This window comes from Ostrea edulis, chromosome 9 (assembly GCF_947568905.1).
Source record: "Ostrea edulis chromosome 9, xbOstEdul1.1, whole genome shotgun sequence".
In the NCBI taxonomy this organism is placed as follows: Eukaryota; Metazoa; Mollusca; class Bivalvia; order Ostreida; family Ostreidae; genus Ostrea; species Ostrea edulis.
Window position 1 is genome coordinate 35,443,673 of NC_079172.1, and position 25,208 is coordinate 35,468,880.

General features: G+C 36.1%; 2 protein-coding genes across 2 annotated transcripts in view; both read right to left on the minus strand.

Annotated features, from left to right (window-relative positions):
- Positions 1-1,848, minus strand: part of LOC125660337 (deleted in malignant brain tumors 1 protein-like) — a 34,594-nt gene extending 32,746 nt beyond the window's left edge. The window contains exons 1-2 of the mRNA XM_056150721.1: positions 1,829-1,848; positions 84-250 (exon numbers count right to left, since the gene is read on the minus strand). Coding sequence (XP_056006696.1) covers positions 84-250; positions 1,829-1,848 — 187 coding nt within the window. The remainder of the gene's footprint in view (positions 1-83; positions 251-1,828) is intronic.
- Positions 1,849-2,142: 294 nt separating this feature from the next.
- LOC130050519 (uncharacterized) lies at positions 2,143-22,075 on the minus strand. The gene is made up of 2 exons (XM_056150722.1): positions 21,165-22,075; positions 2,143-2,282 (listed from the first exon to the last, which is right to left on the minus strand). Exons 1-2 carry the CDS (start codon positions 22,054-22,056, stop codon positions 2,143-2,145), a joined length of 1,032 nt encoding a protein of 343 aa, XP_056006697.1. The 5' UTR covers positions 22,057-22,075.
- Positions 22,076-25,208: the final 3,133 nt, after the last annotated feature.

The following is a 25,208-nucleotide window of genomic DNA, read 5'->3' on the forward strand; positions in this document are numbered from 1 at the left end:
TAAGATTTATTTCTTACTCTACTTATCCTTATAAGTGATTAGCTGTGATCATATTAGATTCAAGACAGAAACTAGGAACTTACAACAGATTAACCCTACGTCTTCGCTATGGCTACAGTTTTGTTGTCCAAATTCTCCATGGCTGCACAGTGCAAGCGAGGATTCGTTACCCTTGCATGAAACATCATCAAGAACGATGTCCCCTGATCCGAGTCCAAAATGGGCAGAATCTCTCGCTATTGCATGCTTCCTAAATTGTATGGGGAAAACTTAAATTTGTCAATGTCTTTTTGTTGGAAATCCATCTGATTGATAATGTGATTTAAATAAGACACCGTTACATGCTAACGTACTGAAAATGCAAACTTTCTAATATTATATACTGACGATTATAATCTATTTTTAAACATATTTCTATCATGGTTTATAGAAGCAATATTTCGTTTATATCGAACATGTACTTTTATATTATTTTGTCGTGTTCTCAATGTTCAGACAATACTGTAGATTCTTTATTTTACGCGAGTACTTATTATCGCGAAATGACTCATGGACGTTAAATCGCGAGCGAATAAATTCGCGAGTGCTCTGTTGAGTGTTTTTGTACGGAAGCTGATAGGTGCCAGGGTATAGAATTAATATTTATTTAACTGGCAGCCGCCACTTAATTTAACTGGCGGCCGCCACTTATTATCTGGCGGCCGCCACTTATTAACTGGCGGCCGCCAAATAAATTAACTGGCGGCCGCCATATAAATTAACTGGCGGCCGCCAGTTATTTTATCTGGCGGCTGCCACTTAATTCATATATGGCGGCTGCCAATTGCAAAAACAATGTAATTCGTATCGCTGAGTGATTATTTTGGAAAGATTTAGAATAGTACGCAAACACGCAGCATCGTTTTTCAAAGTGTATAGGGACACTCTGAGGAGAAATTGTCTTCTACAATTGTTGACAAGCAAAATAGGAACCTAAAATGTCTCTTTTGTCCAAACTTCGTACTCCTAAATTGGAGGGAGGGGGCTCCGTTCATTCTTCAATTGATCAGTTCATTCATTATTACATCTTTACCATTCATTACTACCACCAAAAGAGTGGGGTGGGGGCCAATCCGCCAATTAATCTTATTTCACATGTGAAAATAATAGAAATTGAACGTTTTAAAAAAAAATGGAGGGTCAACCCCTTGGTTCTACGTATTTAACATTACAATCGAAAAACAATAATTTAATGCTCTTAATTGTGTATATACATATATATATATATATATATATATATATATATATATATATATCACATACATATTACTAAGCATTGGGAGGGATTGCACCCCTTTCATTTTGAGAGAGAGAAAGAGAGAGGAACTGAATAACTGGTGACAGCCATATAAATGATTTAATTTGAGTCTCGGCCGCATATAAATTAAGTGGCGGTCGCCACTTAATTTATCTGGCGGCCGCCAGTTAATTTATATGGCGGCCGCCATATAATTAACTGGCGGCCGCCACATAAATTAAGTGGTGGCCGCCAGATAATAAGTGGCGGCCGCCAGTTAAATTAAGTGGCGGCCGCCAGATAAATTAAGTGGCGGCCGCCAGTTAATTTATATGGCGGCCGCCAGTTAAATTAAATGGCGGCCGCCACATAAATTAAGTAGCGGCCGCCAGTTAAATAAATATTAATTCTATACCCTGGCACCTATCGGCTTCCGTATTTTTGCATATATTTTTGCAATATAAAAATAAAAGCGAGAAATATTTTTTCGAGGGTGATGTTTCTCGCGAAATTACGCGATAATAAATTCCTCGCGTTTATTTAGGAATTTACAGTATATCACTATTTGCCATGGTTTCTAATTAGCCCAGTTCTTCTACTGAATTCAGCCACACAATAATTCATCAAAAACAATATATTTAGTAGATTACTAAGTGAAATATTAGTGCCTCCGTTAAGTGCTCCTACCATAGGAATGTTTAACAAAATTGGAGAAAAGACGCTCCAGAAAAAACGCTCCATTAACCCATTTCAGAGGTTAAGAGATGCATGCACCGAAAATATATATTCATAGATGACACAATTTTAGTTTTGTTTAAGAATTGAATTATATGACATATAGAATCTATAATGAATAAAATTAGATATCATGCGTAACCAACTTGTCTGCATGCAACCTTTGCGCTGTCACTGGTGAATTGGTCATCACAAACTGTGCCCCATTTACCCCGATATTCAACTTCCAAACGCCCCATACCACTGTAGTTTCCTCCAGTAATCCTTGTGTCTTTGTAAACATTGAAAATAAATACGAAAGAATTAGGTTCATGAATACTAGTATCCTGATTTGGTTTTCAATTCTGAATGCAATTTAAAATTTCACGAATAAAAAAAATATTTGCATATTTTTAACGAGGTAAGATGAAAAGTTGAAGACAACGAACAGTGATCAATCCTATCATTCCTATAACTCGAATAAGGAATACAAAAATAAGGGTTAGGTAAACTATTGACCCCTGGATATACCAGATATGGTATCAGGTGCATAGGAGGATTAAGCATCTCCTGTCGACCGACCAAACCTGCCATGAGCCCTATATCTCGATCAGGTAAACAGAGTCATCCGCAGTCAAATCAGTGTGTAAATAAAGGCTCAACAATTGATATGAAACACGTCAAACAGCATTTGACCCAAGGACAGGTTGTATTGACGAACTAGATCATTTGTAATAAGTAAGAATGCTGACTTTTATTGAGACTGTTTAACCTCTGTAACATCAACTTGTTTGTCAGTAACCTGCCTCGATTTAAAAACTGTTCAGACGCAGAACAAGTTCGCTCTTACGTAACGATTGATTGATTGTTTCTTCATTCATTTTGAGATGTCACCAGCTGTAACAGAAGTATCACAAATTTTGACCTGTGCTTAGCGCTCAGGGTCGTAGCATTAAGGGTTCTTTATCATGCCACAGCCTGCTGCAACACAGGACCTCCGTTTTTAAGGCCATATCCGAGTGACCCGTGATTCTCACTTTTAAATGCCGAGCGTTTCTACCTATTTTAACGTCTCATGTTTGACTCGCCCATGGCAAGAGCGGGGCTCGAACTCACAACCTCCCGGTTGCGAAACGAACGCTCTACCACTGAGCTACCGCGACTGATCTCTTGTGTAACGAAGCAGTTGAGACGCATAAACACCATGTGCAAGTGATTATGGAATATTGCTACATAAATATGGTAAGTTGACGATGAAGAAGCTGAATTCATCCCGTTTGTCATAAAGGTGAGTTGCTATTTTGCCGTTGATATCATGTTCAATAAAATAACTAAGTTTGAAGCAGGTGTGAAAGACAGTGGTGTATATTATTTCGAGTTCACTGGGATATATCGAATCGACATTTGAATGAAAATGATTATTGTTAACAGATAAAACGTCTTCGACATATCTAAATGTCGAATTGAAGGCCTTGGTTAGAGGTTTTTTTTTCTCATGTAGAAGCTTTTGAATAAGAAGGGCAGCTAAAAATGAAGCACAATTCATGCCCATATGCATTTGATTTATCGTGATGGATGTTGAAAAGGCATAGTGTTGAAAAGTCATAGATCTAATACCATTAATTTAGCATGGATTCTGCATGTAGGATGTAGCAAATATGGAACAAATATTCACTGCATTTTCATTGGAATGACTCTCCTGAAAATAACTTAAATACTTCCGTACCACTTTTTCCTTAACAGATTATAAATTCTTTCCCCGGACAGTCAGCCTTACTTTGACATACCCAGCAATCCAAATATAATTTTTTTTTTATGATATTGTCAGCACTTGTTACACGTAAGTCTACCTTTTCGGCATTTGTTGATGAAATATACTAAACATAACCATTTCAAAACCCTTTAAGGAAATCTTATGGAAGCATATCAAAAGGAAAAGGTTTTTATAGGCGTTACCTGTTGCCTAATCCTTATTATGTAATTCATAATAAAATACTGTTTAAATCAAATGTATTTTTTTTCCAGAGCGTCTGAGTACATTGCATTTTTAAACTATGTGTATGAAAGGTGAAGATAACGAACAGTGATCAATTTCATAACTCCTATAAGCAATACAAAATAGAGAGTTGGGCAAACACGGACCCCTGGATATACCAGAGGTGGGATCAGGTGCCTAGGAGGAGTAAGCTTTCCCTGTCGACCGATCACATCCGCCGTGAACCCTCTATCTTGATCAGGTAAACGAAGTTATCCGTATTCAAAATCAGTCGGCCAAGAACGGTCTAGCAATCGGCGTGAAACACGTCACACAGCATTTGACCCAATGATAGGTTGCATTGGTAAACTAGATCGTTATAATGACCATAAAATTTGCGAAATGCTGATTTTAAACGAGACTGTTGGAGCCCCTGCATCATCAGCTTGTTTGTCAGTAGCCTGCTTCGATTTAAAAACTGACCATACTCAGAACAAGCTCTTGTGTATCGAATCAGTTAAGAGATATAAACACCATATGCTGGTGATAATGGAATATTGTTACATACATATGGGAAGTTGGCGATGGAGAAGTTGAAATCATACCGTTTGTCATAAAGTTGAGTTGTTAGCTTGCCGTTAATATCTACTTTCAATAGAATATCTAAGTATGAAGGAGAAGTGGACGACTTTGTGGTGTCTTTAGTTCACTGGGATATATTGGATCGACATATGAATGAAAACTACTGTTGTTAATAGATAATATATCGTCGATATATCTAAATGTGGAATTGAAGGCCATAGCAAGAGATTTTTTTTCTCACGTAGAAATTTTGAATAAACTCTGCTTCATTGGAATATAAAAACAGGTCAGCTAACAAAGGAGCACAATTCGTGCCCATGGGAATTCCAACAGACTTTTGGAAGATCTGATCACCAAAGACCACGAAGATATTATCAATGAGGAACTCCAGCATATATTTTATTTCAACTTCAAAGTACTTGAGTGCGGAATCAGATTGGCGTTTAACAAAGCAATTTTTTGGATGACTGATCACTAGATATGAATATTTGCGTTTTCCATTTGAGTTGAAGAACTGTTTATGAAGTCAAAAAGTCTAGTCTTTAATTTATCGTGAAGAATGGTCGTGTAAAGAGTTGAAAAGTCGTATGTTTAGATGTTGTTGATTTGAGAAAAGTTCTGTGATTTCAAGTCTACTAAAAGTTCTTTAGAATTTTTTAGAATCCACATTTGATTTACACGACTTCTGGCATATGTAGTCGCACAGTACGGTTGAAGTTTCTCCTTCACAGCTGTTAATATTTCATAAGGAGCAAAGATAAGGGCTTGGTAGAACATTTACTGGATCCAGCAATGTATCTTTGTAAGGGGTTTTATGAAGTTTGTGAATTCCGTATAGGTACGGTAACTCATATTCATCCGACCCATTGACTGGGATATTGTATATGTCTAAAACTGAAGCATGGTTTTGAAGAATTTCGTATTTTGAAAGGGCAGTTTGAGTATAGGTACGATTACCAAAAGTAAAAGTAATGCCAAGTTCGTTTAAAATACATTTGTTATAATGAGCCTTACAAAGACAATGTTGTTACTAGCTTTGTCAGCTGGAACCAAACCATATTCCTCATGAAACCTATCTAATTCTTTTATTACTTATGATTTATTAAACATAGAAGGATAGATGTTACGTACTTTTGTTTTCATATGTCTAATGCGGGGTTTTGATATTCCTCTTATACTTTTAATCCATCCTGACAATGAATCAAGTTCTTCTTTTTCATATTTAGCCCATCGTCTGGCATAATCTTCGACAGAATCCATAATAGAAATGATGTTCTGTCGCCAATTGAAAGACCGAGGTTCTCTGTGTTTATGACCTTTTAGAATAAGTGATTTGAGATCCTCATTTTCAACTACATGTATATCAACATCACCAGTAATGACATGTCCAGCTGGACTATTGTGGGTCTTCGCTCGTCTCAACGGTCATGCCGTAAAACATATCAAGTTAACAGTTCTAATTTTAGCTTTATAGCAAGCGAAGTTCGACAAGCTCGCTCCAATAATTACACAATTCATCAGCTGAAAAAAAAAATTATGGGGATTACCCATAATGCTTAAGGAACAATGTCCCCGTCACTGCGGTATACCAATCGGATCACGCGCTCGTCATTTTCCGTAACCGGTAAGAAGACTCGGACGTGGATCGGCGCAAGAATTGCATCAAATTGATGCATTTCTTCGCCGGAAGCGCGCCCGTGGATGAGTGTTAAAAGGCCAGAACCGAATCCCTGAATAATATGTTATTTATATTTTCACCACATATTCAGTTTTGGTATCATTAATGTCTTATTCACTCTAATACATAACGTGTTAGTGGAAATTGATAGTGGTACAATACCTTAGATGTGTATAATATCTTAGATGCATTTGAAAGTTCACGTTTTATAGTGTAACGTACGACTGTGACGTCAAAGTTACGTTTATGTATACGTAGCAACCAACTCTGATGGCGTCGATCCACATACGAGGTTCATTTGCGGTTACGGAAATAGCCGAGTAGTTACGATTGTGCGGTATACTTCATGGACAACCCCGTATATAAAACAAATGAGTAGTTTGGAATCTGGTATAAATATTATGATATTATATTCCAGACAAGCTTTCTCATACCTTCGTACGTTTTGTTGAGGATGCTATCGTTTGGTTTGAAAGAACAACAATCGCAACTAATAAGGACGTCACAATGCACTGTTCAAATCGACCGCGTTATATTCCCCGCGTTAAATGAATAGACAGATTTTATTGCCTAAAGTCGTGTTGCAAGATGTTATGGGTCTTCGCTCGTCTCAACGGTCACACCGTAAACATATCATAAAATATGATTTGAGAAAATAGGCAAAATTTCCTGAGCCTATCAAAAAGTAATATGTATACGGTGTGACCGTTGGACCGAGCGAAGCATGTAATGTCCATTGGAGTGTCCCAAGTGGTAATCATAATTCCGTTATGATTCATTTAAAAATATATATTTTTAATGAAATTTTCCTTACGCTAAAAACCCAGTAACATCTCAATATTAAAGGGGTTTATATGGGGACAACAGTTTTACAGGATCCGCCTATTCATTGAACGCGGGAAATAAAAAACAAGGCGACGTAAACTGTGTATTGTGACGTCACATTTAGCCTCAACCTTTTTTCTCTTTTTCAAAGCAAACAATTATAAACAACAATAAAACATTCCGTATGCAATGAAAAAGGCCGTTATAAAACTAAACAAAATTAACCAATAAATTCAAAATGGTAAAAATGTAACCGTAATTTTATCGTATATTCTTATTTAAAGAAACTCATGAACTCCTTCATCTATTTAGTCGTATTACGGTTTTATATGTAATTATTTGCTAAAACCTGTTACAATGATAATTATACTATTCACTTTGAACAAACTGAGTGTTTAAATTACGAATTGCACGTCAGAGTCTTCTATTATTGGCATTCAAAATAAAACACGAATAACTGTTGAAGCAGGTAATGAAAAAATAAATGGCGGCGCCCATATGGATCACGAAAATTTCAGTGAACGTATATAGAGATTGTCTCTTTTTCTTTTGCTGATTTTGACTTTTTTCTTTTACATACGTGTTACCTTTAGAGCCTTGCTTCGCGGACGGGCCTTCGGCCCGTCCGAGCTTCGCTCGGTATAATATGTATATACGATGTGACCGTTGGACCGGGCGAAGTGTGAAATTGTCATTGACATGCCAAGTGATAATATAATAATCAAGTACGGCAAATATTACAACTAGAAATGACCATTTACTTGAAAATATGCATTGCCTATAAAATTCGCCCAGTAACATCCAAATAATATGTATACGGTGTGACCGTTGGATCGAGCGAAGCATGTACGTAACTCCGTTTCCCGAGTGATAATCATAATTCCGTTAAGTACGGTAGATTATGCTTCATTTAAAAATATATATTTTGAATGAAATTTCCTTGCGCTAAACACCCAGTAACATCTCAATATTAAAGGAGTTTATATGGGGACAACAGTTTTACATGATCCGCCTATTCATTGAACGCCGGAAATAAAACGCAAGGCGACGTAAACTGTGCATTGTGACGTCACATTTAGCCTCGACTTTTTTTCTCTCTCTTTTTCAAAGCAAACAATTATAAAACAACAATAATACATCCCGTATGCAATGAAAAAGGCCGTTAAAACTAAACAAAATTAACCAATAACTTCAAAATGTTCAAAATGTAACCGTAATTTTATCGTATATTCTTATTCAAAGGAACTCATGAACTCGTTCATTTATTTAGTCGTATTACGGTTTTATATGTATTTATTTCCTAAAACCTGTTACAATGATAATTATACTATTCACTTTGAACAAACTGAGTGTTTAAATTACGAATTGCACGTTAGATTCTTCTATTATTGGCAATAAAAATAAAACACGAATAACTGTTGAAGCAGGTAATGAAAAAATAAATGGCGGCGCCCATATGGATCACGAAAATTTCAGTGAACGTATATAGAGATTATCTCTTTTTCATTTGCTGATTTTGACTTTTTTTCTTTTACATACGTGTTACCTTTAGAGACTTGCTTCGTGGACGGGCCTTCGGCCCGTCCGAGCTTCGCTCGGTATAATGATGATTAAATGTACCAAGTTGTAAAATCCTGGAGCATACAGTTCGATCTGTTTCCTATCCACAAGGTTCGGACAGAGGGACAGACGGGCGAGGTCATCAAATAATACGTCCAGTCTTTGACGGGCGTATAAAACTTTATAAGGCTGATGTAGATGTTCTGCTGAGAATACACCTTTATATGCCCTTCAGATAAAGAAGATATACAAACCATCAATAGTCTATTTCTTGATCATAAGCACGGCGATGAATACCACCCGTATCAAAAACTAAAAGCTTGTAAAAATTGAGGTGGCATATACAAAGTTCGCTACAAAATCTATGACAATTGATTCCTTCACGCAAAGTTATGCTTTTATATGAATGTTTATTTTAAAGTCTGTATTGACGATAAGTAAAAATGTGAATTAATAAGTGATGTGTCTTCACACTCTTGCACATCAACAATACAACGAAACAATAGATATTTAACATCAACAATACAACGAAACAATAGATATTTAACATCAACAATACCACAACAAAACAATAGCTATTTAACATCAACAATACCACAACAAAACAATAGATATTTAACATCAACAGTGCAACAGTTGTCATAACAATAGATATTTAACGCTTATATACATTGACTCAAACACTATTCATTCTATAAATTGATGTATTTAAACTGCAAGCTTAGCCTTTATGAATGTTTTATCTTAATCTACAAATATATATTGGAGAGTACAGAACAGCCGATTTTGAAAGCGCTATAGACAGGCTTATTCCTTTCAACAAGTATTACAAAACAACCCTTAAAAGTGAACAAGAATTGCATTCTCCAAAATTCAAGACCTGAATGCATGTACATCAAATCAAACCAACAAAAATGAAAATAAATATAGTATATATATACAACTTGCTTCATAGGCAAAACATCACCCACTATTACAGAATGATAAGCCACATTGTTTAAACATCATGAAAATTGAAGGACAGTAAGTCATGAAATAGTGCACTTGTTATTTGCAGTGCATACTCAAATGTCTGAGCTTGCCATAAAGATTGCAAAAAATTTCGAAAATGGAAATTGATTTTACAAGATTTCAGACACATCATCAAAATAATCCTTTAACATACTAAGATAACAAACTAAAATTACTTAACACTGGCCTGGTGTCTTAACTATAATTATAGGTCACATCAGAAGAACTATAGATCTCTGCAAGCTGGCCATTGGGTAGTTAAAAACAAAACCAAAAGAATTCCTTCCCCCTTTTTTGAACATATATACTATGTAAAGCTGTGAACTTAATTTGATAGAAAATTTTGATATACTGCAGAACCGTAAAAGAATTTTCCAATGCCCATTTTGGTCAAGGAAGCGGTCAGATATGGTTGGAAAATGTCAACTGCAATGGAACGGAGAGTTCCATAGCTCTGTGTCCTTCCAATGGATTTGGAACACATAACTGCACACATGGAGAGGATGCGGGAGTAATTTGTCATTAGAGGTGTAAAAAATTTATTGTAATTAGAGCTGTATTTAATAATCATAGCCAAAATAATTTTATTGTATGACGATACAGAGAGTAATTGTAACCAGAATTATTTTCAATAAACATAACCGATACTTCACATTGTTTGCTGATTTTATTCTAGAACTAAGCAGTGTGTATTTAAAAAAAACCCAACAAACAATCAAGTATTCAAAATCAAGATAAACAGGTCAAATGATCCAAAAGAAGTAAACAGTTTAAGTTTTTAATGATAATAATTATTTCATTAGCAAAATCACAGGAGAAGGAAATGTGACATTTTATGCAAAAATCTATTAGAATGAGTGAAATTCTATCCACCCACAAACACTTACATATACATATATCCACCAAAATATCAGGATTATATAAGACCCTACATAATATGTACTCAGTTCAAGTCGACACCATGTATATTAACAATTATTCTTCTACTGCATTCAAACTTTTAATTACAAATATGAAAGACGAACATAACGAACAGTGATCAATCTCATAACTCCTATAAACAATGAAAAGTAGAGAGTTGGGCAAACACGGACCCCTGGATATACCAGAGGTGAGATCAAATGCCTAGGACGAGTAAGCATCCCCTGTTGACCTTTCATACCCATCGTGAGCCCTTATCAGAAACCTGCCTCTATTTTCAAACTGAGCACACGCAGAACAAGCTCTTGCGCATCGAATCAGTTGAGATATATACACATCATATGTATGTGATAATAGAATATTGCTACATATATATGCGAATTTTACGATGGAGAAGCTGAAATCATCCCGTTTGTCATAAAGTTGAGTTGTTAGTTTGCCGATATACAAGAGCTTGTTCTGCGTATGATCTGATTTTAAATCGATGCAGCCTTTCAGTTACCCTTGTGTTTTCAGATGCAAGTAACATTACAGATTGTGCATTTACTGTAGAATTTGTTTAGGCCTATCACTCACGGTAAAAGTTTTAATACCTATGTATTGAAATGAGAAAAGTGCATATGTTATACAAGAAAATCGTCTGGATACTATCCCATCGTTTGGTCAAATGCTGTCTGACATGTTCATACCGATTGCTAGGCCGTTCTTGTCACATAATACTACGGATTACTCCGTTTACCTGATCAAGACATAGGGTTCACGGTGGGTGTGACTGATCAACAGGGGATGCTTACTCCTCGTAGGCACCTGGTCCCACCTCTGTATGTCCAGGGGTCTATGTTTGTCCAACTCTTGAATTTGTATTTTTATAGAAGTTATGAATTTGACCACGATTTGTTATCTTCACTTTTCATAAATTGAATTTGGTCTGCATAATCTTCCGGCCCGCAATGCTACTACTGCAGCTAATCAAAGTATTTGTGATCGAATATCGATGGAAATGAGACTCGGCTAAATATTGATTACTGTTTGTTATCTTCACCTCTTCACGTTATGCAGAAAAACATATTTAAAGCACCAGCGTATGGATATAAAAAAAATTGGGTGGATAAAGCCATTTTTCTGTCTTTATTGTTCGAGGCCTGTTGCACTATAACAGGCGAGCAAGTTCCTATATACGTGTTTGAGTTTTTAATCTATAATATTTTTAATGTTCGGTTGAACTGATTAATAAGAACATGAAAGTGAAGACCCCTAGACACCTCTGAGGGGATATCAGGTGCCTTGGAGGAGTAAGCATCCATGCTGACCGATCACATCCACCATAAGCTTGATAAAATAATTTGTACGCTAAAATATTATAATTAGCACTGAAGAAACATAATTAAAGCAAGCCAATGAAAAGAGGACTTAAACAATTGTGTTATTCATCCTTTAAGACTTAAAGCGAAATGTTTCGATTTCATTACCTAATTATTCTTTATATAGATTTATTTATCAATCGGTGTTGACATTTTATTTTCAGTCATAACTGTAAGTATTTCATTATCTGATACAAGACAGTTACGTTTGACAAATCATCTTTTTACGTATTTACAAAATAATTTGTCATACATTCCTTTCTATATTTACACAAGAAATAAATTCTTATAAACAGGCCAACATCTTATACAACACCTTACTACATGTGCTATAACTATTCCAGCTGGACATTTCATTATTGGTGATGACAAAATAGATAAAAATGACGACCCAAAATCACATTTTGATATGTCCGAGAATAAAACAGCCCCGATCATTCAATTGGCGACAGAACGTCATTTCTTTTCAATTCTGTCAAAGATTATGCCAGAATATGGGCTTAATATGAAAACGAATTACTTGATACTTTGTCAAAATAGATAAAAAGTATAAGGAAAAGATAACGAGCAGTTGCCAAACTCAAAAATCATATGAAGAATACACCAAAAGTAGTTGGACAAATACGGATCCTTGGACATACCAGAGGTGGGATAATGTGCCGAGAAGAATAAAGCTTCCCATGTCAACCGGTTACACCCGCCGTGAGCCCTATAAAAGACGGAGACAATGAAAAGTGATCAATCTCATAACTCCTATAAGTGGGATCAGGGGCCTAGGAGGAGTAAACATTCCCTATCCGCCGGTCACACCGCCGTGAGCCCTCCATCTTGATCAGGTAAACGGAGTTATCCGTAGTCAAAATCAATTTGCCAAGAAGGGCCTAACAATCGGTATGGAACACGTCAGAAAGCATTTCACCTAATGATAGATTGTAGAAACAAACTATATCGTTATAACGACCATATAATTTGTGGATTGCTATATTTAAACGAGTCTATTGAAACCGCTGCACCATGAACTTGCTTTTCGGTAGACTGCCTCGATTTCAAAACTGACCATATGCAAAACAAGCTCTTGTGTATCGATTCAATTGAGAGATATAAACACCATATGCAGGTGATAATGGAACATTTAAGAATTGAATAGCACTTTTGAGCTATTTTAAGCAAATTCTAAGAATCGCAATAGCGATTCACAGAGAATTTGGTTCAAATCTATGTCTGTTCATATTGACCATGAACAGCTTGAAAGTGCTGTTCAATTCTTATTTTTATATTCAATTACTAAATCACCGTTTGTTTACATTGCTTCTATAAGTCTTGAAATATTTTGTTGAATAACACGAACTCCTAAGTTGTTAGCTTGCCGTTGATATATACTTTCAATAAAATATCTAAGTATGAAGCAGAAGTGGACGACTCTGGTGTATTTTATTTTGAGTTCACAGGGATACATCGAATCGACATATGAATGAAAATTATTATTGTTAATAGATAATACGTCGTCGATATATCTAAATGTCGAACTAAGGCAACAGCAAGATATTTTCTTCTCACGTAGAAGTTTTTATGAAACTCTGCTTCATAGGAACATAAGAAGTGTCAGCTAACAAAGGAACACAATTCGTGCCCATGGGGAATTCCAGCAGACTGTTGGAAGACCTGATCACCAAAGACTACGAAGATATTTTCAATGAAGAACTCTAACATATATTTATTTCAACGTCAGACTATTTGCGCGTGGAATCAGAGTAGTGTTTAACAAAGCATTTTTCTTGGATGACTGATCACTAGATATGAATATTTCCGTCCTCCATTTTTGTTGAAGAAGCGACTGTCTATGATGTGAAAAAGTCTAGTCTTTAATTCATCGTGAGGAATGGTCGTGTAAGGTGTTGAAAAATCATACGGTATTTTTCGTAATATCTATCCGTCTTTGTTTAGTAAACCTGCAAGAACTATGCGAGGAATGATATAACTTGAACGTGGGCTCTCAAAAAATCCAAGGGACGTTTTAGTAAATTTGAAATAAAGTTTTTTCCTTCCAAAATCCAATGCATCAAAACGTACGATATTTCGTAACTTCAAACTACAATTCCTCAAGGTAATAAAAATAAAACTTGGAAATAATCATATTTTGTGATCAGTCATTCAAACATGACCTTAAAGAGGTTCGCACCTGAGATTTAGAGTAATATAAATTTTTTGGGAAGTGTATTTTTGATTTCTACATTGAAGGAAAATTAGGAAATTAAAACAAAAACTGGGGTCACAACGCTTGTTATTGAGCTACAGTGTTTTAAAATGATCTCTTTGCACTTAGAATTTATTCAATCAAACTTGATTTTTCTGTTGGTGCTAACACAACGTAAGCAACACAAATCATTGCATCAAATAGATACATAATCATGTCTTCAAACACTACAGATAAGAATAATAAATCAATACTAGTAATGGAAATGGATAATGACCTTTTTGCACTTGATATACGGAAAACCTCATGATATAAAAATTGATAGTTTAAAAGGACATATTAGGAGTAATGTAAAACTTATACGGTACCAATTTTGATGCACCAGATGCGCATTTCGACAAATAATGTCTCTTCAGTGATGCTCAACCGAAATGTTTAAAATCCGAAATAACAATGAAGTGTTAGAGCTATTATATGGAAAAACAGTGTGCCAAAAAACGTGGAGTCAAATTCGTCTAAGGATAAGAGCTATGCGTTCACGAGGGAGATAATCCTTAATTTTGAAATGAATTTCTAAATTTTATAACAGCAATTAGATATACATCCATATTTCAAAGCTGGTAACGAAGTACTTAGCTACTGGGTTGTAGAGACCCTCGGGGACTAACAGTCCACCAGCAGAGGCCTCGACCCAGGGGTCATAATGTAAAACTTATACGGTACCAATTTTGATGCACCAGATGCGCATTTCGACAAATAATGTCTCTTCAGTGATGCTCAACCGAAATGTTCAAAATCCGAAATAACAATGAAGTGTTAGAGCTATTATAGGGAAAAACAGTGTGCCAAAAAAAGTGGAGTCAAATTAGGAGTAATGTCAATTTCTAAAATTTTAGACAATTTTCAAGGTCTGGTCTTACAATTTAAAATGCAACTTTAAAACGTGGGGATTGGAGATCAAATTTTTGAATTATTCGCGAAAATACTGAATTTTTGTACAAAATTTCGAGTAAATTAAAACTTTTTTAAGAATCGGTGTTCTGTTTGGAAAAATACATCAACCAAGTCAATAAATTACAACAGTTGAACTAGTTCCAAGTCTCAACTACCTGTATCATAAATCATAAAACTGAAATACATGTATAGGAGTATAAAAATAAACGATACATTGGATGAAACAGAAACTGTAATATCATGCAGAATTAGAACTTTTTGATTTATGAATCCTTCCGCCACAAAACATAGTCCCTGCCAAACCCTTTCAAAATTTGAATTGACACAAAAATTTTCAACTGGATAGGGTTCAGTAAAAAATATGTAATATGTTTGCACCAATGGGATCAATATTGAATCAGTAAATACTTAATTGTAGCATCCTGCGCAGTTGTACTCAAAAACTTAGGAGCTAACTTCCTTAAACACAGCTTTGATTGCACACACACACACACACACACACACACACACACACACACACACATTAATTCATATAGTAGAATTTTCAGTGTACGCCATATTTCCCGATTTACAATTCTGCAACACTCTGACCAGTAAATCATACAATGCAAGGATCCATAGACATTGCATGGTAAATATTCGACTCTGATAGAAGATAACTGATCAGCACGTGTTTATTGTAGGAATACAAATGGAATTTACCGTTTTGTTTCAAGGATTATCGTATGAAAATAAAGGAATCTTAATATTATTTAGAGTCTTTTGAAAAATGTACACGTACAGCTGCGGTCTTTTACAGGTATTACAAGTATACCCAGGTAAATAGTCCTCCACATTCCATGCGTTTTCATGGCAAGCACATGTAATGCGTATACGTTGCAGTAGTATTTATGTAAAACTTATACGGTACTAATTTTGATGCACCAGATGCGCATTTCGACAAATAATGTCTCTTCAGTGATGCTCAACCGAAATTTTTGAAATCCGAAATAACAATGAAGTTTTATAGCTATTATAGGGGAAACAGTGTGCGAAAAAAGTGGAGTCAAATTCGTCTAAGGATAAGAGCTATGCATGAGGGAGATAATCCTTAATTTTGAAATGAATTTCTAAATTTTATAGCATGTATTTCAATTTTGCTTGAAGTGAGTGTGAATGGTATATATGTTATGCCCTTTGCTTATTCCATTCTATCAATAGATAATAGAAAGAATATTTCTCTGTGTTTTTGTATAGTTGTGACATGTTTACTGCAACTGTACGTACATATACATATACATGCATATAAAGAAAAGCCATTCTAAATTTATTTATCCAAAGCTCTTAGAATGATTTACTATTGTATGATTTTCTCTCTCATAATTTTGAGCACTGCATGGTGTTCCAAAACATGATTTCGTTGATTTTTGATGTCCTATGAATTAGTATCGGAGATGTACGTGTTACCTGTCGATGCTCCCGCATAGGTAAATCAAAAACACTGATGTGAAGTGAAGCGTAGCAAAGCTTGCACCCTTACATATATACCATGCGAAGCCTGATACGTATAACAATAGAACGTATGCATAAAAATTCTAAGAATTTTCTTAAGTATATACTTAAATTTCTTAAGTATATACTTAGCTAAGTAAGATTCTTAAGTTCCGTTGCATAAAACCTCTAAGCAACATGCTTAGTTGTTTTTAGCTAAGTACATCGCAATATGCTTAAGTTTATCGTTGCTATGTCAAACGTCATTTCCGCTTTCACTTTACCGTAAACACAGATTGCTTGGAGTTGAACATTTTCTTGATAAGTCTCTCTTGTATCGCTAATAAATTATGAAATACTATAATTTTTTTGTGTTATGCAAGGTTAATAAAATAAATAGACCAAAATCAAATGTCGTTTTATATGACGATATATCCGATTTTATCGTCTGCATCTGCATTGATCCTTGAAAATATGGCAGAAAGAGAAGGTGTTGAGAGTCAGTCATTACAGACAACTAAGAAAAGAAAACCGAATTGGACAGCAGATGAATGCTTGTTTTTAAGCAAGTGTGTAGAAGAACACAAAAGTATCCTTCGAGCTAAATTCGGAACGGGGGTTACGACATTAAAGAAACGGGAGATTTGGAGGAAAATCACAGATGCCATCAATGCCTCTTCCTCCACCAAGCGAACGGTGGAGGAGGTTGAGAAGAAATGGCACAATATACAGATGAATGGGAAAGCAGAGCTGGCAGACGCACGACGTAGTGTGAAACAAACGGGTAAACGAATATATATTAAATCTATATAGTATATATATAGTATGCATTTCAAATTTGCTTGAAAAACATACACGAACAAGACAGGCACTAAATCCAGTCCCCATAATGTGCTGATGATGAACTATATTTCTTTACTATCGCATTTATAAATAAATAGAGACCTAGGCACTCGAGGGTAGCCTAATTGCATGTTATCTTACCGTACCATCTAGTATGTATCCAAACAGGCCCAATATCATATGTTGTTTCTGTATTCAGCAATCAAATCCTCAACAAATTCGAATATCGCAGTCTTCACAAAGTTATACACAGTAAACAAAATGTCGAAATATGCATCGTCGTTGACTGAAATGACGTAATATTATTCAAAGGTTATGTCCCTTTTTTGACCCCCCCCCCTCTTCCGGTCATGAATAGATCCTTATAAATCATGAAAAAGTAAGTGTGGAAAGTTAGCTTACATAGGTGACGTATAAGCCATTGCTATTTTGAGAATTTTTTAATTTAACTTAATGACAGAAAAATATGAATAATGTAAAACCTTTGATCGATATGACCCTTCTAAATAAATATAATGTGCATGCACTTAAAAAGGAATTTTTCAAACAATTTTTCATCATCTAATTATTACCAGGGCGGATCGAGGAATTTTGAAGGGGGGGGGGGTACAATTAATTCTGGTTTTCAAAATTGGGGGTACATCTTAAAGATGCGTAATTTATGTTCCATAACGATGCGAGAGATAAGATATTGACAGAGTTGTTGCTAGACGGTAGGGTTCTAATTATTGTATTATATCGAACTTTTCGCCGAAATTTTCAAGCGATGCAGCTGGTAAAAACGAAAACCAAGATGGCGGCGTGGTATACCTTGTCAATATTATGTTTACAGGAAGACAATTTTTTTTATTATAGATATTTAAAACGTCGAGTGCCTGTGTCATGATGGGTGTGCTGCTAGAGAATATGAGAATATTTCTCGTAATATAAGCGATAAGTGTTTATTTTTCAAAGTGCTCCGATATATATTAGGCCCTAATTTCCTTACCTGTTGTACCGTGACTGTGGACCAGCTTGTGGATTTAAAAAAGGTGTCAGCAGCCAGTCTTTCCCAGGATAACCGCTATCACCGAGAAGATGGCATTTCACGGGCAATAAACGTCGTTGAAAGAGCTGAAATAGACCACTCTCCCTCAGTATTCTGGCATCGTGAGTCGCTCCCGGCCAGCTTGCCACGATGTCTAAAATCTTATAACTGGCATCACATACAATCTGTACATTTATACTGTGAAAGTTTTTCCGGTTGACATACTCCACTTCGTGTTCACTGGGAGCTATAATTCGCACATGAGTTCCATCAATCGCCCCAACCACGCCAGGGAAACCAGCAATGGCAAAAAAGTCAACCTGGTGCTTTCGAATAGTTCCTGGGTCCATTGGAAAGGAAACGAATCGCTTGACAATATTTGGTTGAACAAGAGCGGTAGTAACTCTTTGAATTATTCTTGAAACCGTTGACTGGTGAAGACCAAAGTTGTCACCACTACATAGCTGCATCTTACCTGTAGCATAGTATCTCAAGGCAACCATGACTTGCACAATTGCAGGTACACTGTGATTTCTGTTGGTCAAAGGCATAACGTCATTTTGAATTAAATCTGTTATAAATTCAATTCCTTCCTGATCAAATCTAAATCTGTGCTGCAGTTCTGCTGCTGTCATTGATTCTAAGGGATTAATTCGTGGTTTGAATGTTCTCTGTTTTCTGTCAGCCATTTTGTTCTTGCTAAGCAATATGCTTAAGAACTTAAGACAAGTAAAGACCATGCTTAACTTTAAGCATATACTAAGCATATACTTAAGAGTTAAGAAGTTTTATGCAATCTGCTAAGCAATATGCTAAGTAAAATCTCAACCTGCTAAGCAAGAAATTCATACTTAAGTATATGCTTAAGGACTTAAGAATGTTTATGCATACGACTCCAGTAATTCATCTCATTAAAGGAGTTTATATGGGGACAGCAGTTTTACATGATCCGCCTATTCATTGAACGCGGGAAATAAAACGCAAGGCGACGTAAACTGTGCATTGTGACGTCACATTTAGCCTCGACTTTTTTCTCTTTTTCAAAGCAAACAATTATAAACAACAATAATACATTCCGTATGCAATGAAAAAGGCCGTTAAAACTAAACAAAATTAACCAATAAATTCAAAATGGTAAAAAAGTAACCGTAATTTTATCGTATATTCTTATTCAAAGAAACTCGTGAACTCGTTCATCTATTTAGTCGTATTACGGTTTTATATGTATTTATTTGCTAAAACCTATTACAATGATAATTGTACTATTCACGTTGAACAAACTGAGTGTTTAAATTACGAATTGCACATCAGTCTTCTATTATTGGCATTCAAAATAAAACACGAATAACTGTTGAAGCAGGTAATGAAAAAATAAATGGCGGCGCCCATATGGATCACGAAAATTTCAGAAAACGTATATAGAGATTATCTCTTTTTCTTTTGCTGATTTTGACTTTTTTCTTTTACATACGTGTTACCTTTAGAGCCTTGCTTCGCGGACGGGCCTTCGGCCCGTCCGAGCTTCGCTCGGTATTAAACGAGAATTTATGAGAACTACATGATACACCTATTTATTTAAAGCGGTGGGTATAACGCCAACCTACGTAAACAGTGCATTGTGACGTCACTTTTAGCTTCGCTGTTTTGCCTTTCACACCAAGCATTTATAGACAACAACAGTACCTCCCGTTTGTAGTTTCAAGACAACTGAAAATAAACAAATTTAACTGACAAATTCATATTAGCAAAACAAATAAGCATTTATATATCCTTTTTATTAATTATTTAAAGAAGCTCATGAACTATTCAGTCCTATTACTGTTTTTCTATTTGATTATTTGCTAAGAATTGCTACAAAAATAATTATACTATTCATTTTCAACAAATTGAGTATTTAAATTACAAATTGCACGCCAGAGTCTTGTATTTTCGTAAATTAAGATCAAAACACGAATAACTGTTGAAGCAACTAATGGATATAAAAATGGCCGCGCTCATATAAATCACGCTAATTTCAGTGAACGTATGTAGGGATGCATGGTATCTTTTTCTTTTGCTGATTTTGACGTTTCCTTTTACATACATTACTTTTAGAGCCTTGCTTCGCGGAAGAGGCTTCGGTCCGTCCGAGTTTCGCGCGGTATTATAAACGGTGTGACCGTTGGAACGAGCGAAGCATGAAAATCTCATTGGCGTTCATAATTCGATCAAATGCGGTAAATTAGAATTCACTTTAAAATATTTACTTTATTTATGAAATTCCCCTTGCGCTAAACGCACAGTAACATCTTAATATTAAAGGGGGAATAAAATTACGAGGATAACTACAGACTCCGCCTATTCATTTACAGCGGGGAATATAACGCTAGCCAACGTAAACCGTGCATTGTGATGTCACATGAATTAGCCTCGATTTCTTTCTTTCTTTCAAATCAAACAAATATAAACAACATCCCGTGGGGACCCAAGTTAGAATAGGTCTTCAGTACCCCTTGCTTGTCGTAAGAGGTGACTAAATGGGGCGGTCCTTCAAATGAGACCGTAAAAACCGAGGCCCCGTGTCACAGCAGGTGTGCACGATAAAGATCCCTCCCTGCTCAAAGGCCGTAGGCGCCGAGCATAGGCCTAGATTTTATAGCCCTTCACCGGCATTGGTGACGTCTCCATATGAGTGAAATATTCTCGAGCGGAACGTTAAACTTTATTCAATTAATCAACCAATAAACAACATCAATAAACCAAGTACTGCATTATAATAGTGTTAATATAATACCTTTGCCTGTTGAAACAATCCATTCCATATTGTGTTCCAGTGTAGACACCCGATCCTTGGTATCTTGTAAGGTCGTAGACAAAGTAGAGTACTGATTTGTCAGGGAGGATATGTGACTTGATGAGTTACGCCGATTCCGAGAAACCGTTGTGTGCAGTGAACTTAGACTACTTTGAACGCTATGCAAGTCGCTGGAAAGTGTGGACAGCTTAGAGGACATGGTTGAATATTGACTAGACAGTGAGGAAACTTGTCGTTGGTTTTGAGACACTGTTCCTTGTAATGAACTTAATCTGCTCTGTGTTGTATTCAGATCACTAGAGAACGTGGACAGTTGATTTTCGTTGTGATGCTCCAGCGTTAAGAATGTCGACAGAGACTGGTTAACAGCTGACAATGTATGCGTTAAGGATTGTATTTGATTTGCAGTTTCTTGATACTTAAGGGAAATTGTTTCATTTAGAACACTTACTTCTTGTTTCAGTTCCTTGACAATTTGCTCTTGACTGGATAGGGATGCAGTAAGGACTCGAACGGAGGTTGCCATGCTGTTAATTTTCAAGGCAAGATCGGTGTCATCGGAGATGTTGGAATATCTGTTACATTCATCCGTTATACGCTGAACATCGATTTGGAGAATAGATAATTCGTGCCTTAGAGATTGGGTTGATGATAGTTGATCCGAAATGTTTTGAAGTTGGTTAATTCTCTGATACTGTATTTCTATCGTTTGGCTTTGTTCTATCATGTGGTCCTGCAGCGACTCCAATTGTTTTTCCAAAAACCAAATGCGATCGTGTCCTCCAGAACGGTTTACTGGTTTATTCGTATCAATAAGTAAACTGCATATCGGTTGAAGAACACCAAATATCACAACAATAAGAAGCATCATGATGAACGTGTAAGCTTCCTTTGTTAGAAAGGAACAATCTATCAAATTTATATAGCTATTTCAAATGATTCTATCAGATAGAGACCAATGAAAAGGCTTGACAGAAATAAAATGAAGAAGTCTACGTATTGCATTCTATTAGATCCAAGTCGATAACTCGACACTTGAAATCGTATCTTACGAGGACAGACTACGTAGAACACGATAGAGAGAAGAACATTTAGAACACTGTACGTCAACCTGCCGGTATCAAAACAATAATTTGCTATGGTGAAAACTTGAATACCAGGGCTGTTTGAAGTAAAAACAAATCTTTGATACTTTTATTTATTTTAACATTGCTATTTTGAATACATCTGGTGATAGTTACATTTTTTATGAAGTTGTCATGTTTTATAGAAAACATTCATAGTATTATGTAACTGCCTTCTTACAGGAAAGCTGAAAGTTTCATTGTTAGAGCTATATTTGTATAGACGAAATCTAAGATCATTACAAGTTTTTAAAGCTTCCATTCGGCCCTGGATTATCTGATCTGGTCCTAATCGCCCTGTCCTTTAAGTTTTCGAGGTAACTAGATCCAGTCATGGGTAACATTTTGTAGACTTCCATCACTCGTTGGTCTTTGCATAGAATCAAAACACAGGGCCCACTTGCTTTTCTTCTTGTTACTTCTTGTTACTCGGTTGGGTTTTCGAGAATTGGCTTCGATTTTGGCAAAGCTTGGGATTTGGATTCAAACAGAGACAGCAGATTCGTGTGACCATCCTTTTGCTACACTTTTGAATATATGCGGTGGGTGGTATCTGAAGACATCAAGTATAGATGAGAATCAGTGGGCTTGGTGTAACTCTATATGGCCATCAATTATCGTGCCTATGGTGTCCAAGAATCATACAGTTCCATTGTGATTTTTAAAGAGTCGTGGAATGGGTTGGAAAAAGCTACAAAGTCGTTGAGACTGTCTCAATTTCTGGAATACGTCATACCAATATCATTTATGAAACGCAGTCAGTTTAGGGAACTTTACGGTGGTGATATAAAGTAGGTTGCATTCCAGTTTTCCCATAAACATCTTGGAGGAGTTTGTCATTTTGGTTCCCATAGCGGTGCCACTAATTTGGAGATCACCAGTAAACATTTGATTTTAAATCTATGTACACAAACAACTGTATATGTCACTAGGCCATCTGCAATACACAATTAAGCGACAGTCACTTGACCATATCAAGAAAGAATATAGATGCGCTTGAAACGGTACAAACTCGTGTAAAATGGTTTATTCGGAGTATAATCTGTGGTGATCGCAGTTTCTCTTTCTTCACTATATGATTTACTCTTTACATTGCACATGCGCAAGAGTCAACAAACATATTTAGGGTGTTACTTCATTATTTTTATTTAATAAAAGGTGAAGATAACGAACAGTGATTAATCTCATTACTCCTATGCGCAATACAAAATACAGAGTTGAGAAAACACGGACCCCTGGATTTACCAGAGATGGGAGCAGGTGTCTAGGAGGAGTAAGCATCCCCTGTCGACCGGTCACATCCGCTGTCACCCGCTGTAAGTCCTATATCTTGGTCAGGCGAACAGAGTCACCCGCCGACAAAATCAGTGTGCCAAGAACGGCCTTACAATCGGTATGAAACAAGTCAGACAGCATTTGACCCAGTGATAGGTTGTATTGGCAAACTAGATCGTTACATGTATATAAAGACCATAGAATTTACTGACTTTAAACGAGACTGTTGAAACCCCTGCACCATCAACTTGTTTGTCAGTAGCCTGCTTTGATTTAAAAACTGACCATACGCAGAGCAAGCTCTTGCGTATCGAATCAGTTGAGAGATATAAACACCATATGCAGGTGATAATGGTTGATTGATTGATTGTATCGTGTTTAACGTCCTCCCTCTCGAGAATTTTTCACTCATATGGAGACGTCACCAAGACCGATGAAGGGCTTCAAGTTTAGGCCCATGCTCTGATCTTACGGCCATTGAGCAGTGAGGGTTCTTTAGCGTGCCACACCTACTATGACACGGGACATCCGTTTTTAAGGTCATATTTGAGGGTCCGTGACATTCACACCTGATGCCGATCGTTTGGCGATGGAACTGTCACTACCTGTTTTAACGACTTAGGTCTGTCGCGGCCGAGATTCGAACCCGACCTTCCGCTTGCGGGGCAGTGAACGCTCTAACTCTAGACCAACGCGGCGTTTATAATGGAATATTGCTACATGAATATGGGAAGTTGACAATGGAGAAGCTGAAATCATCCCATTTGTCATAAAGTTGAGTTGTTAGTTTGCCGTTGATATCTTATTCCAATAAAATATCTTAAGTGTGAAGTAGAAGTGGACGACTCTGTGGTGTCCTTTATTTTGAGTTCACATGGATATATCGAATCACCATATGTATGACAATTATTATTGTTAATAGATAATACATCGTCGATATATCTAAATGTAGGCCACAGCAAAAGATCCTTTCTTCTCACATAGAAGATTTTGAATAAATTCTGCTTAATAAAAATATAAAAACAAGTCAGCTAACAACGTAGCACAATTCGTACCCATGGGAATTCCAACAGACTTTTGGAAGACCTGGTCACCAGAGATCACAACGATATTGTCAATAAGGAACTCTTAACATATTTTTTATTTCAACTTCAGAGTACTTGTGCGTGGAATCAGAATGGTGTTTAACAAAGTAATTTTTGGGATGACTGATCACTAGATAGGAATATTTCCGATTTCCATTTTTGTTGACGAAGCAACTGTCTATGATGTCAAAAAGTCTAGTCTTTGATTTGTCGTGAGGAATAGTCGTGTAAAGTATTGAAAAGCCATACATTTTGATGTTGTTGATTTGAGAAAAGTATTGTGATTTAAAATTTACTAAAAGTTCTTGAGAAGTTTTTAGAATCCACATGTGATTTAAACACCACTTCTGGCATATATAATCGGACAGTACATTTAAAGTTTCTCCTTGAAAGCTGTTAATATTTCGTGAGGAGCAAAGATAGGAGCTTGGTAGAACATTTACTGGACCCAGCAATGTATCTTTGTAAGAGTTTTTATGAAGTTTAGGAATCCAGTATAGGTACGTAACTCATATTCATCCGACCCATTGACTGGGATA

Coding starts and splice junctions, on each gene's coding strand:
- LOC130050519 (XM_056150722.1), bottom strand. CDS start 22,056: ATGATGCTTCTTATTGTTGTGATATTTGGTGTTCTTCAACCGATATGC. Junction 2,283..21,164: donor GATTGTTTCAACAGGCAAAG/GTATTATATTAA, acceptor ATGTTTACAAAG/ACACAAGGATTACTGGAGGA.